This window comes from Convolutriloba macropyga, chromosome 8, assembly GCF_964194025.1.
Source record: "Convolutriloba macropyga chromosome 8, txConMacr16.3, whole genome shotgun sequence".
Classification (NCBI taxonomy): domain Eukaryota; kingdom Metazoa; phylum Xenacoelomorpha; order Acoela; family Convolutidae; genus Convolutriloba; species Convolutriloba macropyga.
The window spans coordinates 38,909,529-38,927,996 of record NC_134475.1 but is presented as its reverse complement, the minus strand read 5'-3'; the positions used below and the strand labels follow the sequence as shown (position 1 = coordinate 38,927,996).

The following is an 18,468-nucleotide window of genomic DNA, read 5'->3' as shown; positions in this document are numbered from 1 at the left end:
TTAATACCAAAATCGAATGCCACAAGGTGTCTGCTATAGGTCCCACTGGTAGCTATTCGAAATATATATAAAGTCCATCTGTCCTAGATTGGACGGGTGAAGTATGAGATTCCATCTCTGCAAATCATCATCCAAAAAAATCTACTTATAGCTGACTCGCATGTGATGAATATTCGTTCGTCCAATTTCAGCATTTTATCATTAACCGGAATCAAGCACTCGTATAGGGAACCTGAAGAAGTTGCCGCATTATTGACCGATCTAACTTGTGAACTCTTGCAACGAACTGAACCTGTATACATAAAGGGGCTTCTGAAATTGGAGTGATGATATTGACAACAAGCGAAAAATGAAAACGACGAACGATTACATCGAAAAGACAACAACCTCTCTTTAAAGCATTCGCTATCTTAACATCAATCACATCATTGACAGCGTTGGTTACTTCAGTAACGGTCTAGTCCACCTGGTCGTCAAAATGCATGACCAGTTTTTTTCGATTCTAAACATTGAAATTCTCCGCAAAGGCTATTCTTAGTACAAAGTTGACGATCATAGTCATCTAGACGAATAAGTGTGTACTGTTTATTGTGATTGTGGTCGCTTCGACGACAGACATCGCTAACAGGTACGTCTTGTTCTCTGTATTTTTTTCCTAATGCAGGCCAGTTCCAAGGCGCTATTGACCAGTTCCAAGAAGTGACACCCCAAACTTCTCAAACCCAAGACATTATGAAGACACTAAGGTGGCAGTTAATGCTCCCAATCCTAGCCAGCAGCTACTTGTTTGATCAAAAAGCTCAAATCATCAATTTTGTTTGTCGGCTCAATTAGAATGCAAACTCCTAATTGTCAATTACTGTCTCTTGCCCCTGGAACATGACCAGAGACAATTGTGCCACATGCCAACAAAAAAATAAATTAGAAAATAAAGTTGTCTGCTGTATCTGCTATCTGACTGTACGGAGCTTGAATTGGAAAGTATCGATAATCTAATGAAATTTAAGGACAATCTAATCCACATCTGCAACGCTTGAAAACTGCAGAAAGACAGAAATTTGAAAAAAAAATTGAAGCAAAAACTGAAATTAAAATTATAAAGGCTTGAAAATTTCCAGGAAAGAACAAATTAACCAATGAAATTGCTCCAAACAAATGCAAGATTAACTGAAAAAATAGAAAATTCAAGCGTCATAATAACGAGTATTCAATGTGAATTAAAAGCAGCAAACAAAAGATAGAAAAACTTACAAACTTTTTTCGGAAATCTTAATAAATCAAATCGGGTGAGATGTGTGAGAAAACATCACTAAAAAATTACATCCGAGGTATCCCCGAGAATAAAATCTGAACCGTCTGATGAAGGATTTCATCATGATATCACGGAAGTTGAGTCAATCCTTGAATTTCTTAAAGCTGATTACAAAAAGCTAATAGAAGCCTAGAGGCTTGACAAATACGACCGAAGTGAAAATTATCCTAGAACTGTCCTCGTCATTACGGCAAACCCCAAAAGCCGAGACCTACCTCTAGAAGCTGCTGAAAAATTTAAAGAGTACAACAGATATGATCATGCAATTTACTTAAACCCAGAACATAATAGTGCAGATACCAAGAAACTCAATATAATGAGTGTTTAAAAACGTAGATGTTTAATAAAAAATAAAAAAACAATTCGACATCGAAGGAGTTAATCATTCGGAATCTTTCTTTTGAAGTCTTTGAAATTAATAAGTCGGTAAGGTTTGAAAATGGTCATTTCACGAAAGTCACCATAGCAATAATAAATTTGATTGGTCATTCATTTCAATGCTAACATTCAATATGCGAAGATTGCTTGATTTGAAAAAAGAACAATATTTTCAAACAGTCTATGCAAATATAACTTCAACTCTAACTATATTAGTTAAACATTGTTAACCCCAGACATTCCATCAAAACCTTTATCTCTCAAAAATTAACAAAAATTTATCGAAACAACCAACTGAATGTTGATGACCTAAACTCAAGGCACTCAGAGGTCCTTATCGCTATTAAAAACAACATTCCGCATGAGCGTACCCAATTAAAAGTTGATTATTCTGAAAACCTGGTCCTGCAATTGTCCTCTCGGAATGTCCAGCCTCTAATCATTTGAAATATTTGCAATGACCCAAACCCTATTCCATATTAATGGGACTCGGTGTCACTAAACAGCCTCTTAAAATACTTGAACGCTTTTTCCAAAGAAAGTGATTTCAGACAGTCTGTCATAACAGGTGCTTTTAACTTCTCGCAAAACACTTAGCCTAGGCTCGATTTTAATATTTTGGTTTAGTTTTTTCCGGGTCTGCTTTTTTAAAGCCATATTGTACATTGGACATTTCATGTACAGCTTTGATTGAAATTCAATTTTTGATTCAATTGGTAAATGGTCGGAGGATAAGTTTTTATCAAATAAAAGACTTTCTTTAGCTTTTCTCAATAGATTTTCTTCACAGCTCAAAATTTTGTATTGGTCGCAACTGAGAACTACATTCAGTTAGTGTTTTTGCAAAATTGCTTAAACTATGTACGACTAATTTTTTATGAACTTCATTTTTAAAAGGGGTTGTTGGATTAACTTGTTTTATGCCATAGTGTTATTGTAGTGTGGATGAATTAGAACGACAGTAGTATAAATGTTTTCGGGAAAAAATTGACAATCATTTGCCGAGTTACCAAAAACAGATCAAAGTTACCAACGTTGAAATCGAGCTCCACTTCCAATCTATTAAAAACAACTCTATACCCTAAAACAAGCCAGAAAAATATTCTTATGTATACTGATTAAACTAAAAAACTAAAAAAACAATTCCAAAAGTCAACCGAAGATGATTCAGTGGATTTCGAAAAAAAAGTGCTTGAAAAGCGCATGTTCAGTAAAATACAAAAGTACATCAAATGCATACGATAAACACCATCAATCTCGCTAACTGTAAAACTAAAATGATAATGAAATTTCCAATGAGACAATAAAAGCCGTATACTTTAAATCGAATCAATTACGCAAGAAAAAATACAAGAAGTTTCCCCCAAAAATCGAATTTCTAAAATATCATTAGTGTTGAATCCTGATAAATCAAGGGGAGCAGATCAGGAAAGATGTGGCACTTTCTAAAAGAGTGCCATATATCACTGTGAAAGTCCCTAAATACAATCTTTCATACGTTTCGCAACAAGCAAGGCCTCACAACATATTGAAAAAAGCCAAGTAACGCCAATTTTCAAGCAAGGCATAAGATCGAAGTTACCAACGTTGAAATCAAAGTTACCAACATTACCAACGATCGAAGTTACCAACGCTATCCATGAGTTGCTATCATCAATTAGCCTTCTCTGTTGCATATCAAAGGTTATAGAGAAAGTGTTATATGATGTTTGCTATGGCTTCTGTCGTAGAAAATTTAATCAAAGCCAGATCAGCTTTCAAAATTGTCGATCAGCGGCACTTCAATTAATTTGTTTTCTCGATCAAAGTTTTGAGTCGAACTATCCGGAATCCGTAAAAAAATTAATGTCTTGTTTTTAGATTTTGTTGAAACCTTCGATACCATAAAGTGTCACTCAGCGAACTGAGATGACTAGGAAAAGGCAGAAACAATCTGCGCTGAAAAAAATCTTATCGAACAGAAAACAATCGGTTCAAATATATGGTAAAAATCGTCTTTCCAGAATGTAGCCAGTGGATTCCCACATGAGTCAGTTTTCGGTCCTCTTTTCTTCTTGTTGTTTGTTAATGATCTGCGCAAAGCAATGCCAAACACCAAAAGCTTTGGCTATGCCGATGACTTCAAAACATTTCATTTTATTTGGACCAAATGAAGAAAATGTCTGAAAGCCTTAACAATGGATCGAAGCGAATAAAATGCTGCCAAATACAAAGGAATCACAAAAACTGAACATGAAAGGGAATTTGAAAGCTACATTCTTGCAAAAAGATTTAAAACCAGTTACAGCGCAGAGGGATCTAGTTTTATTGTTCAGCAAAATTTGAGTTGGGAAAAAATTGGTCTATACAATTAAATAAAACGATGGCTGCTCTCTTCATAATTGAACGCAACCTAATCAAATTGTGTGACTGGAAAACCAAATTAACTGCCTACACTGGTTATGTAGTACCCATAGCGGTTTATGCCTGCCAAACGTGACTACCGATCAGAAGGAATGTGCACGAAATCCAAAATGGTCCAAAATAATGCATGCAACAAAATGGAAACTGAATTCAAATGTTAGTTATCGAAAGACACTTCAAACATATAAAATATTACCGTTGAGCCGCTCAGTTGAAATGCATGATTCTCTATTTCTACTGTCAATAAGAAAGGGCAAAAAAGAAGGAATTGTTCATTAAAATTTAAATTGAATTAATTAAAACGAACGTTTTCGAACATTGCGTCCATCGTCAGGTTTAACAATCGAATAAAATTTTTTTACAAAATATATAAACTTGTCTTTGACTCTATTTTTGAATTCGGAGATATGAGTTAAAATAACAGGCAGTTTTTGGATTATTTACAGTTAAAATATATGTACAACACTTTATATATAACTTTATGTATAACACCTAACCGTTTTCGAACATTGCGTCCATCGTCAGGTTTAACAATCGAATAATATTTTTTTACAAAATATATATAAACTTGTCTTTGACTCTATTTTTGAATTCGGAGATATGAGTTAAAATAACAGGCAGTTTTTGGATTATTTACAGTTAAAATATATGTACAACACTTTATTCACATTTATTACACAAAAACTATTGCAATCTAATTCCCTGAGCTTTCGAGGTTCCCGGGTATACTGTTTTCTAATCTGTATACTGTAATCTGTTGTTATCCTAAGAAAGGAATACGGGAACGAGTTCAGCAAAACTGCAAAAATATTGGATTTTAGGAAGCACTACCCCGAAGAAAGTAAATAATGAGATCCCGACAGATCAAGCTCTAAATTTTTATTTATTATTATTATAATCTTTTCTTTTCTGACTTTTTTATCCAACGTCTCATTAACAATACGGGAAGACACCTCAGTTGGATACTGATATTCAGTCCAGATCTCATGATTTTTCTTAGGGGCTACATCAAAGGATTGCCAATCACTGGTTGCATTGAAAATCCTATGTACAGTCCCTTGAATAACATTTTTCTTTTGTAGTAACCGTGCACAGCTTTATGAAGATGTGGTTCTGGGAGGGCCCCGGACAAACCAATATTCACCAAGTGTTGGGGAGGGGCATTTCTTAACTTTCACCAAGTGTTGGGGAGGGGCATTGTGCACCTTTTCGGGAATGGAAAACAATTCAGCTGGTTTTTTCAAAAACTCGCGAATAGAGATTGAAGTAATTTTATTGTAATAATTGTAAATAAATTATTGTAAATATGGTTTTAACTGTAAATAATTTCAAAGTTCGTTGATCTGCGCGAAGCAATGCCAAACACCAAAAGCTTTGGCTATGCCGATGACTTCAAAACATTTCATTTTATTTGGACCAAATGAAGAAAATGTCTGAAAGCCTTAAAAATGGATCGAAGCGAATAAAATGCTGCCAAATACAAAGGAATCACAAAAACTGAACATGAAAGGGAATTTGAAAGCTACATTCTCGCAAAAAGATATAAAACCAGTTACAGCGCAGAGGGATCTAGTTTTATTGTTCAGCAAAATTTGAGTTGGGAAAAAATTGGTCTATTCAATTAAATAAAACAATGGCTGCTCTCTTCAAAATTGAACGCAACCTAATCAAATTGTGTGACTGGAAAACCAAATTAAGTGCCTACACTGGTTATGTAGTACCCATAGCGGTTTATGCCTGCCAAACGTGACTACCGATTAGAAGGAATGTGCACGAAATCCAAAATGGTCCAAAATAATGCATGCAACAAAATGGAAACTGAATTCAAATGTTAGTTATCGAAAGACACTTCAAACATATAAAATATTACCGTTGAGCCGCTCAGTTGAAATGCATGATTCTCTATTTCTACTGTCAATAAGAAAGGGCAAAAAAGAAGGAATTGTTCATTAAAATTTAAATTGAATTAATTAAAACGAACGTTTTCGAACATTGCGTCCATCGTCAGGTTTAACAATCGAATAAAATTTTTTTACAAAATATATAAACTTGTCTTTGACTCTATTTTTGAATTCTGAGATATGAGTTAAAAAAACAGGCAGTTTTTGGATTATTTACAGTTAAAATATATGTACAACACTTTATTCACATTTATTACACAAAAACTATTGCAATCTATTTCCCTGAGCTTTCGAGGTTCCCGGGTATACTGTTTTCTAATCCTGAAAAGGAGTTTTATTCTCATTTCTATCTGTTGTTATCATAAGAAAGGGAGAATATGACATTGAATATTCTGAAGCACGTGGAACTTGCAAAAAACCTAGTCGACAAAATGAAAGAGGAGAGTATAGCATTCCCAAAAGTAGTATAAATAGAACAGCTAACAATTTTTTTCGAAAAACAAAGTTACTTTTCAAGTATGTTTCAAGATTCTTCCAGGAATACGGGAACGAGTTTAGCAAAACTGCAAAATTATTGGATTTTAGGAAGCACTACCCCGAAGAAAGTAAATAATGAGATCCCGACAGATCAAGCTCTAAATTTTTATTTATTATTATAATAACCTTTTCTTTTCTGACTTTTTTATCCAACGTCTCATTAACAATACGGGAAGACACCTCAGTTGGATACTGATATTCAGTCCAGATCTCATGATTTTTCTTAGGGGCTACATCAAAGGATTGCCAATCACTGGTTGCATTGAAAATCCTATGTACAGTCCCTTGAATAACATTTTTCTTTTGTAGTAACCGTGCACAGCTTTATGAAGATGTGGTTCTGGGAGGGCCCCGGACAAACCAATATTCACCAAGTGTTGGGGAGGGGCATTTCTTAACTTTCACCAAGTGTTGGGGAGGGGCATTGTGCGCCTTTTCGGGAATGGAAAACAATTCAGCTGGTTTTTTCAAAAACTCGCGAATAGAGATTGAAGTAATTTTATTGTAATAATTGTAAATAAATTATTGTAAATATGGTTTTAACTGTAAATAATTCCAAAGTTCGTTGTTATTATAACTCATTTCTTAGAATTAGAGTCGAAGGCAAGTTTGGATTGAATTGAATTCACGTCTTCTACATAAGACAAATGAGAGATTTTAAACGATAGATACTTGAATAAAAGGTATGAAAATAACACGTGCAATAAAATAAAATAAATTACACATCAATGCTATTAAACAGGCATGGTTCTTGCATAGACAAAACGTAATTTTCTGAGAGTATCTGTGTCGGTTAGGCTTGCGCAGTCCTCCAAGTGACTGATATTCTGGCAGTTTTGGCCACATGGACCACAGATACATGGATGTTCGTCTTCAGATGTCCCGTAACAACCTGTAGTTTGATATATGCCGTGATGTAGACCATTGCAATAGTAGATGGCTATGATACGTTGCATGAAAGGGCTGGAGCTATTGATAGTCAGGGAGTCGTTGTAATAGATTCTGTCAATAATTTTCCTGGAGCTGTATCGACAACTGATTTTAAACCATTTTTTCCAAAAATAACCAACTATGCTCAGCTGGTGTTGGGTGAAGTTTTAATCAAAATAATCGGATCCATCATCGAATAAGTCGCATCCATACGTTGCGCAGGGCATAATTATCGACGAAAGGATTCGATTGCATGAAAATAGAGATCTTCGATACGTTGAGCTTAATTTTGAGCGAGTTCACTGCGTTAAGGGCTTTTTTGGTGTGTTGTAGGTGTTGTCTTGGTGACAAAGTTGTCGATAGTAAAACTCCAAGATAGCAGAAATTTTTCACAAATTCAATTTTGTCATTCCGGTATCGGAGTTGGTCCCCTTGGGCTAGGGGTCCACCATTTCTGAACTTCGCCACTTTTGTCTTGTCAATACTAACATTTAGATAATTTTCAGAGCAGTACTTCTCCAAAACTCTCATCACGTTTTCTAAATCGTCTGTCACAGTTGTCCCTATTGCCAAATCATCTGCGTAAAAGTAAGTTTTGCAAACTGTGTGACCGAGTGCCAATGACAGATCGGAAAGAAATAGAGAAAATAATAATGGTGAAAGTTTGCCACCTTGTACTCCGAGATCAGTAGTATTATCACCAGATAGATGTTGTTTTTATCACCAGATAGATTTATCACTGACTGAATTGCATGTCCGGTTTGATCGCCAATCCCAAGCTGTAACAACTTCATCAGTAACACCTTTCTGTCAATACTGTCGAATGCTTTCTTGAAATCAACAAAACATACATAGTATCGCCCGATTGTCGCAATTCCGGCAGTTATGTCGTTCTTGAGATTCGTGACCGCTTGCAACGTGGAATGACCTTTTCTGAACCCAAATTGATTCTGTGGCGGTATCTTGTAGTACTCTGCCCAAAACTATAAGCGTGTATGAAGTAATCACGTGTATGTTTTTATACGAGAATAATGTGATACCTCTATAATTCTGAGGGTCTGTTTTTTGGCCCTTGTTTTTTGGCCCATTTTATTTGATTTTAGACCTGACGATGAACGCAATGTCCGAAAACGTTCGTTTTTTTTTAAAAAAAAATCAATACAAGTTTTAATTGACAATTTCTTCTTCTCTGCATCTTTCTTAATTTAGCTTTTGTTTTTGAAAAAAGCTAGTTGATGCTACTCAAAGCCTTACTATTTGTTTCAGATGTGATTTGTAGACGTGTATTGAATCTATGTTAAATGGGAAATTGAAGGGTTTGATGTTGTCGTTGCAGTATTCCTTGTTCAAAATCTGCGGAGTGCGCTCACGTTGCCGAATAATAAACGAGTGCTGTATTGAATGATGGAACTGTCGGGTGGCGATGCATCAGCGACAAATGTAGCTGCCCTTGACAGTGGAATTGAGGTTGTGAAAATTTCCACCCAATAAATAAATCTTATCCTGTGCTCTATAGCCTCTGGTCTTGCTCTCCGAAAAGTAAATGTTTTGGTCAGTAGCTGGGACAGCATTTTTAAATACCATTAGCTGGCTACCATAAGGAATGACAGTCCACGAAATTTTAGTGTTTTTGCCTATTTATATTAAAAATTCATGCAAATTTGCCTATGCTGCCAATTACAAAAAATTGGTTTTGGCAAAATTTTGGAACAGGGTTTAAAGAGGTGTGCTACTGGGAAATGATTGGTATTCTTTGTTTTATGGAGAGTTGGCATGTAAGGTTACGTATAGCCAGGGATTCGGAAAAATTAATTACAGGTAATTGGCAAGAGAAAGAGGAAACATTTCAATTAATTTAATTGGCAAAACGTAATTGCTTTAAATTTGCTGGAAGTAAACACCTTAAAACTGCGGTCATATTCCTCTCAAGCTCGAAAAAGAGCTAGTTGTACTCCCGCTGGCTTTAGGAGTCTTCTGGAATTATAGTTTTGCCAGTTTTTTGCAAATTTAAACTCGATAATTATACAAAATTCGTTATTCATTTTTGTTAAACTGAAAAATTTTGTTAAAAAATTAATCTATTTCGAATTTGATTATTCTATAACCCATTTGATTAATTGAGTGTTTTGTTAGGCGCGCAGCAATATCTGGGCTGATCTTGATCTGAACATGGATCCTTACGATAAAAAAGTTTTAGATTTTAATGGGACGCGACCTTTTTTTTTTAATTATTTCCGCTATGTAACTGTTTTATGCAAATTACTGAGAAGAATTTCAAATCACGGCTCAATTAACGACAGACAATATTTACAATAAACGAAGCCCAACGAGATTATAGTATGGTTTCAGAGTTTAGCTTTTATGGCTTTGACGAATTGTTTTCGTAGAAGTTTTATGAACTTCTTGAATTTCGCTTTATTTTATTTTTTGGTAGCCCAATGACTTAGTGTCATCAATTAACGATCCAGTTAGCTTTCCTAGGGGTATAATGAACATAGACAACTCTTTCAGTTGTTATCTAATGTCTGTTATGACTTTAAATATATTTGTTTTAAGAAAATATGGGTGTTTTTTTTAACGTTGCAACTGTTTTAGCTTTTCTCTAATCTTCGGGCGCAGTCTCAGTAAGGCGGAAAGCGATTTTCTGTGAGTTATAAATTAAAGTTGGAAACCGTTTTATATTCAACAAATGGTTTCTTTGTTTTGATACTACGCGTTTTCTTTTTTTAGCATAGTTGAATGTTTTATGATATTTCCGTTTCTTTGTCCATTTATCACATTTTTGACAAACCCAATTGAAGGAAAGCATATATTGGAAAAGGCACAGCGTTGACGGAAGGCGTATTGAGATATGTCAACTGTTTTTTTTTTGAAAAATTTATGCTTTTTTGAGACACAGTTGTCTCGCAAAATTTTTTGGATTTTTGTTTTTGACTGTTTTTCTTTTTGTTGCTTTACGCCATATAACTGATAAGTCTCAATTATTTCCCCAAGGCATATATCGCAAAACCTGGTGAAAGATTTCATTTTGTAGATATTTGTTTTAATGACTTTTGAATAAACTTTAAAAAAATATATATTTTTTCCAGCTCTTCTTTTTGCTTTCTTTTTCGTCGCCAGGTAACTCAATCTCAATAACTAGAACTCTCCACATTTTTTGTTGATCCAGACATTATTTCTCGCTCTTGTTTATACGTTGTGACTCATTGCTTCGACCATTTAGTTTCATGAAAAGTTTTTGAGATTTCTATACTGTTCAATTTTTGGGTTTCTTTTTGCTGTCGTGTCTACGTAGTCCTTTTATAAGGAAGACTCGATAATGTTAAGATGAGTATAAAGTGATGATTTATAGTTCTTGCAGGTAACATCTTTAATTATAGCGCATTGACCAGTGTGATGTCGTAAAATTGTTTGAAGTTTTGGCTTCTTTATGTACTTAGTGTTATTTTGTGGGGTCGTGACTTAATCTCATTATTAACAGGCCGAATTGGTTCCTGAGGTGTTGCAACCTAATCCATCCCTTTTTGATGAAATCTTAAATCTGTTATGACTTAATAATTTTTGTTTTCAAAAGCATATTTTGGTTTTTGAGCTTCTTCATTTTTTAAACTAGTTTTTTTTTTGATCGGTTGATAGCTCAGTATCTGTTAAGCACAGGTCACCACCCGTTTCCAGTGAGCTATAGTTTAATCGTTATAACGGTTTTAGCTTCAAACATTTGCTTCTCAGCTTTGTTACTACTGCTACTGCGAGGTTTCTTAAAATGTATGAGATTTTTATATGTTTTTACGTTTCAAAGGATTTGTTTTCTTTTTTTTTTAAATTTATAACAGTAATCGTTGGTCCCATTGGCTTTGAACTTTTGCGCACATTGCATAATGACGTGTCTCCATTGCTTCCAGTGGAGATATAAATTATCAATTTTGTGATTTCAGTTGATATCTAATGACATAGTAACTGTGAAATTAATTATTTTCAAAAACAGAAACGTATTTTTGAATTTCGTTGCTCTTTTTTGTCGACGTGTTAACCAGTCGTATTGAGGACAGGTCCCATATCTTCTCTAATGAAGTATGGGTTCAATTGTTTTGTTTAGGTTTTTTCTGATGGGAGTTTGATTTTATGATTTTTTTATTATAGACATCGAGTTTTGGTCGCAAATAATGTTTGTTTTTTGAATTTTCTTTTTGTCCTTACTAGTTGTCCTATTATCAACAACTTTAATTGGCCCTGTGGCGTGGAATTATTGTTTTCCATTGGTTGTTTTTTGAACGATAATCATGTTTTTGAAAGTTTTCTATCTTTTCATTTGCTAACCAATTAAATCAAGTATGTGGTTGAGCGGGGTCGGAACATTATGTGCGTACGCACATTACCGAGCCTCCTTGTTGATCTCTTAAATTTGACTCTCTGTCAATAATTGTTTCCGTAGTTTTTGTAATTTGCCTTAATTTTACCCAGATAGTTATAACATCTGTAGCATTCAATTTCTCATCACTGGCTTAAACTATTTCACCTCAAAGTGTCAAATCACCCATGATTTGCAACAAATTCGTGATCAGGGAAGTTTTTCTCAAGTTTCAGGCTTGCGACCTGAGTGAATCTTCTCTCTTTTTCTCCAATTATTGCCATTTAATTGTATCGTTCAACTATAGACAAGATCACCGTACTGAATAACCGAATTGATTTTACTCCTACAAAAGTCAATTAGTTGTATGCGTGGAAAAAATGCCGCAATTTACCTATGCTACCTTGCTTACTCGACTTTTTAGTGGCTAATTCACTGTGACTTGGCAAACTTAACTTGCGGTCCACAATAACGCCCAGGTATTGATTGCACGGACTATCCTTTATATCTGTGCCATTGAATGGGTATTTAACACTTGAAACCTTTGATTGGCAGTTCAGTTTATTAGCACTCAGCCGGGAGTTTTTATTGACGAGATTGTTTTCAAATTTCATATTTTTTTTTACAAAGTTTAACATAAAAAAGTGGTATATTTGAGATAAATTAAAAATATATTAGAAGATATGGCTCTAGAATTTAGCCCTGAGGAACCCTCATTTTGATTTGCGTCACGTTGATGAAGCTTCTATAACATATACCCGTTGAATTCTTCTCTCCAGATAGGGCTGAAACCAAGCGTGCGCGTGACCGCAAACACCTTCACTTGCCAGCTTACATAAAGAGAACTATGTTCAATGGTGTCGGACACTTTCTTCAGAATTTTAAGAAAAACACTTTTCTCCTAATCTCTCACTGAAGTCAACTAAGGCGTCTTAATGTACTATGTTTTTGATAAATCCCTATTGCTTAGAGAAGAGATTTTTAATTTGCTCCAAATAAGTGTACATTTGATTGGACATCGTTTTCTCAAATATCTTACTGCAAACTATCAGCTAAGATATTGGCCTATAGTTAGTTTCTTCATATTTAGATCCTTGCTTGTATTGGACTAACATTAGATTGCTCGGAAACCTCTCGGTGTGTTAATCAAGTGAGATAAGAGCGGCGCAGCTTCAGAAACCATTATTCTCGGAAAATATCGTGTGCGTGATCGTCTCCCGAAGAAACATTATTCTTCAAATGATTTGACGTCCTTACTATGCAGTAGTAATGAATGAAAAATGGTTTGAAAGTGTGTGACATTTGATGTTTAAGGGTAGTGCAATCTCGGATTCTGGTGATTTTTTATTGCGTATAAGGCAAGACGGAATATTGTTAGGTCGTTTAATTTAGATTTGACTGGTGAAAACCTATCAGTTGGCTTTAGGAGACTTAATGAATAGACAAAAACCTATCGTCGACGTTGCGACAATTTAAAATGTCTTGGGATACTTTACTCGGTCTTTGTGGAAGTACTTCTTTATTTTTGAAAACTTTGGCGGCATCCTTGATAAACGAAGTATGTAATGTGTACTAGTTTACGACTCTGTCGCATTGACCTTCCATTAAAAAAACAGGAAAACGGTGGGTAAAGCTTTGTTTTTCTAACACATTGACACAAGAAGTTTCCTATGCTGGAAATTGAAGCGATCTAGCAGGAAACCATTGATTGTCCTAAACGTATTGGAACTGTGGTTGCAAGTTGAAGCCCATTGGTCTTATTCAAAATGCAATAGTCATTTAAAAGCAAAAAATTTTTTAGAACGTGGTGTCTTATAAATAGCAACTGTCTTTAAGTTAGATCCTCCCTGCTCTACACGTGTAAATAGCGTCTCAGGTAGTGCAGTCTGAATTTAATTCACTAGATTAACCCCTGTGCAAAATTGGAGCATTACACCACCCCCAGATAATTTTGCCCCTGTTTTTGACAGAGGCCTGTGTCCATTTAGAAAATAATTCTTGGGGTCATATTTGCCATTTAACCACTTTTCTGTTGAGCAGTTTACAGATTGCGGGGACTCTAAACTAAGGATAATCATAATGTGCCCGAGGGGATCTGGCATAATCGAAAACAAGCAGATTTTGCAGGTTAACCATTTTTCTTTTCGGTTCAGAGGAGGAATATCCTCTATTGTCGAGAACAATTTATTACGTATTCTAAATTATAATTGAGATCGATTCCACCGTTGTTGAGATTGTTGATTTTGTAATTTTTTTGTCATTCGGCAAGGTGTAGGAATTTTCCATTCACTTCTACAGTCTGATCGCCACAAATTAAGAAGTTTTAAATGAGTTCTATTTAGGTCTTCAAAACTTTAAATGTTATCTGTTTCACGGAGTTTTTTTTCTAGAGTATCACTATCAGTAATTCGTCTTGCATATTTTACTATCTTCGTCTTTTGTCTTTTAGGGCTTTTGCGGTCATCGCTATTCATTGCTCGCCATAGTGATGTCTCGAACAATTCCTCTCCATTGAGCTCGGTTTCCAGCTGCGGTTTTTGCAAGGTCGAACCAGTTTTCCTCCTAGGTTTTCATCTTCATTCTCGGTGGCTTGAGATGGGGTGTTAGTTCTTTTTGGACAAGGTTTCTCCAAGTGTGTTCCATTCGTCCTGCAGGCCGTTTCCACGATTCTTTGACGAACTCCAGCATTGCATTCGGAATTGCTTCGGGGGGCATATGCAGTACATGGCCTAGCCATTTTAGTCTTCGCCTTTGATTGATGATTTCAGTTTTCTGGTGGCTTGAAATTCTTCGTATGTCTTCTGTGGAATGAATCCAGTCGCTTGATGTCTGATGTCTTGACCGGACAGGTTTCGCATCCATACAGAAGAAGACTGGCAACTGCGGCATTGTATATACTTTCAATTTGACTCTGGTCGGGATAGATCGTTGTTTCCAGAAGCTTCCGAGTCGTTTCATCCTGCTCGTTGCTTTTCTTTTCATATACGTATTAATACTTCATGTGAAACATCACCATCGAGCTGGATATCACTGCCTAGGTAGCAGAAGCTGTTTACTCGTTCCCCAAGGCACTCGATGTGGTCAGAAAGAAAGCTGGAGCAAAATTTTGTTTTTGACGTATTTATTTGTAGGACACTTTTGGCTGCAGAGTTGGTGAAACAGTTTAAGAACTTTTGAGCGTCTTCTGGGTTGTCTTCTGTCAAGCATATGTCTGCGAAATCAAGGTCTTTGATAACCATGTCATCCAGTGTGGCACCTAGCTTTCGACCTTGCAGAGCATTCTGATACCCAATCGACTACGAAGTTAAAAAGAAAGCGGGCAAGGATAGACCCCTGACGAACTCCCGAATCGATAGGGAAGGGTTCCGACAAGGCGTCGTGTATGCGTACTTGACTAAGAGTTTCTGTATACATACATTTTAGTATGCCAACAATGTTCCCGGGCAGGTCATTGTTCTCTAGAATGATCCAAATAACATTTCTATCGACGCTGTCGAAAATAGCTTTAAAGTCGATAAAGACAAGCACTGTTTGCTGGTCATATTGGTAGTGTTGTGCAGCTAGCTGCCTTATTGTAAAGATCTGGTCGCGACATCTTTTATTACGTTTGAAGCCGGCTGGGTTCTTCCTGGCAACTTTTTCATATGCAGGCTTGAGCCTGTTTTTGAGAACTGCTTCCAGGATTTTGAAGCCGATGTATAACGGAGATTTCTCGATAGTTCGAGCACTTTTGTCTTCCTTCTTGTGACGGAGGCAATTAGAGCTGTCTTCCGTTCTTCGGGTATTGTCCTCTGGCGCCAAATTAACTTCAGGAGATGCTCTAGAGCAGATGTTAGGGGTGGATTCTGTGATAGGCCTGTCAGTGCCTTCTTCGCTGGCAAACGATGAGCAATGAATATATCATTTGCACTAACTTAGCACCAAATAGTGCACTAGCTCGATCAATTGTGCTAGTTTTTTTCCGGCTGTTCAGCTGCTGTCGTTTCCTTATTCTCTTCAACTGATTCCAGAATACCAAAATCCTGAATAACAAAAATCTTCGTTATCTTTTCGATTATGCAAGCTGTTCAGCTTCGCTTTTCGCCAGGCTTCTCTAGGATTTTCGACTTGTTTCTCTAGAAAGCCCATGTCAATGACTTTGAATTACGACGCCTTTGAATCCACAGTTTGGAGCTGGTTGGTATTGCTCGCAGCAAAAGGTGCTGCCACTGCCACCATTACACTTTGAGTTGATCCTCTTATGATTTATCAAGTTCACTCAACGACTCCTTCGTAAGTTAGGCAGCGCTTCCTTCCTCTCGACGTCTGTTGTGCCCTCAACTGTTGTCTCCGTAACAAAGTTTTCGTTTTCTGACATTACGTGCCCGCTCCTACAATGATTTACAGATAAATATGCATATAATTGCTAATAGTGTCGGGCCATAACACCACGTAGTTTGGCTGTTGCAGATATCCGTTTTCGAATAGAAAATCAATAGTTTTCAGCTTGATGCTTGCATGATGTTTGAGACTCGATTCATATGCAGAGACGAATGATTTCCTCTTGATAGCGTAGGGTGTAGGCTTCAATATCGAGTGTCTGTGGCAAAAAGTGAATTATTCAGTAACTTCTTAAACCGGTTGTTCATATAGCCAGTTACCTATTGTTGTTCCGACCCCCACTTTAGTGGGGAGGGAGGAACTATATACTCCAATGGGTTTTTTGTTCAGTCAATTTTGGCAGATCGATATAATCATCGTAGAGAGTTGTGAGTGGTAGCATTAGAAAGCCAGTCCAGCATAGAATAAGGAATTAAAAAGATATTTTTATTTTTCGCTTTTTATAGGGAGTTATCGAGGTTTAAAGTTTTTTGAGTAATTGCTGTTTTTATTCACATTTTCAGTACCTTTGACCGAATTTTTGTCAATTTTGCTTTAAAAAAATGTAAAAATTGTTAACTGTACTGCTTTTTTTAATCTCTGAAGATAAAAGAGGGTTGCTGAGTTGTTCGATCCGAGTTTTTTGGCTAGAATGCTAGAGGTTTAAAGTTTTTTGAGTAATTGCTGTTTTTATTCACATTTTCAGTACCTTTGACCGAATTTTTGTCAATTTTGCTTTAAAAAATGTAAAAATTGTTAACTGTACTGCTTTTTTTAATCTCTGAAGATAAAAGAGGGTTGCTGAGTTGTTCGATCCGAGTTTTTTGCTAAATTTTTCAATAATCAGGCTTTCGAGAAAAATAGGACCACATTTGCTTTTTTTAGCCCACTTGCTTTAAATTTGCTGGAAGTAAACTCGATAATTACAAAAAAAGCATTATTTATTTTTTGACAAACTAAAAATTTTGTTTTAAAATTGATCTATTTCGCAATCATTTGAACAATTGAATGTTTTGTTAGACGCGCAGCAATATCTGGGCTGATCTTGATCTCACCGTGGATCCTTACGATAAAAATTTTTTTAGATTTAAATGGGGCGCGACCTTTTTTTCAAAGCCTTTCCGCTATATAAATGTTTTTTTTGTAAATTACTGACAAGAATCTCAAATCAGGGCTCAAATAATGACAGATACTATTTGCAAAAAAGATGTCCAACGAAATTATAGTATGGTTTAAAAGTTAAGCTCATTGTTTTTAATGGCTTTGACCAATAGTTTTCGTAAAAAATTTTGACTTATTGAGTTTTGCTTTCATTTGTTATACTTTCTGTCGCCCAACGACTCAGTGTCCCCATTCAAAGATGCAGTTAATTTTAAGGAGTTATAGATGAACCTAGACAATTCTTTCAGTTGTTTTATCTTATTTCTCTCAACTTCGGGTGCAGCCTCATTAAAAACAGACAAATACCAATTCCGTGTGAGTTTTATATTATTGTTGGAAACGGTTTTATATTCAACTTGTGTTTTCTTTGTTTTGATACTACGCGTTTTCAAATAATTTTTTTTTCATTTTCATTTTTGAGCATAATTGCATTTTTTTGAGTGCATTTCGTTTCCTTCTCAAATTATTACATTGTTGGCAAATCTAATTGAAAGAAAGCATAGTACAAAATTTGAACAGCGTTGGAAAAATGCTTATATGTATATTTTAATTGTTTTTGTTGAATAGTTTATGCTTTTTGGGCGGAGACCAAGTTATCTCGCAAAATTTTGTGGATTTTTTTCGTTGTTTTTTCTATTTGTTTTCCTTCTGTTGTTGTCCGCCATATACCTGATATTGATAGGTCTCAATTAGATCCCCAGGACGTATAACTCCGCCTAGATAAAGAATTCAGTTTATAGCTGTTTGTTTTAATAACTTTCAAATTAAATTTTTTAAAACAGTTTTTTTTTCAACTGTCTCTTTTTTCTTTCAATTTGGTCACCATGTAACTATATCTCACCGATTATAAGTCTCAATTTTGTTTGATGATTCATCCACTTTTATTGCGCTTTGTTATACGTTGTGACTGATTGCTTCGACTGTTTATTTTCAAAAAAAAGTTTTAGAGATTTATATACTGTTCGTTTTTCGGGTTTCTTTCTGTTGTCGTGTCTACGTTGTGGCTCGTTGATGTCAGGACGAGGAGAAAGGAATGATTTACAGTTCTTGCGGGTAACATATAAGTATAGTGCCTTGAATAGTGTGATGTCGTAAAATTGTTTGAAGATTTGGCTTCTTTGTGTGTTTGTTATTTTGTG

General features: G+C 35.6%; 1 protein-coding gene across 1 annotated transcript in view; it reads left to right on the top strand.

The window, feature by feature from the left end:
• The first annotated feature begins 8,731 nt into the window (after positions 1–8,731).
• The window catches only part of LOC142344113 (uncharacterized), a 68,491-nt gene continuing 58,754 nt past the window's right edge, over positions 8,732–18,468 (top strand). Inside the window, exon 1 of the mRNA XM_075395612.1 lies at positions 8,732–8,928. Coding sequence (XP_075251727.1) covers positions 8,863–8,928 — 66 coding nt within the window. The 5' untranslated portion in view covers positions 8,732–8,862. The remainder of the gene's footprint in view (positions 8,929–18,468) is intronic.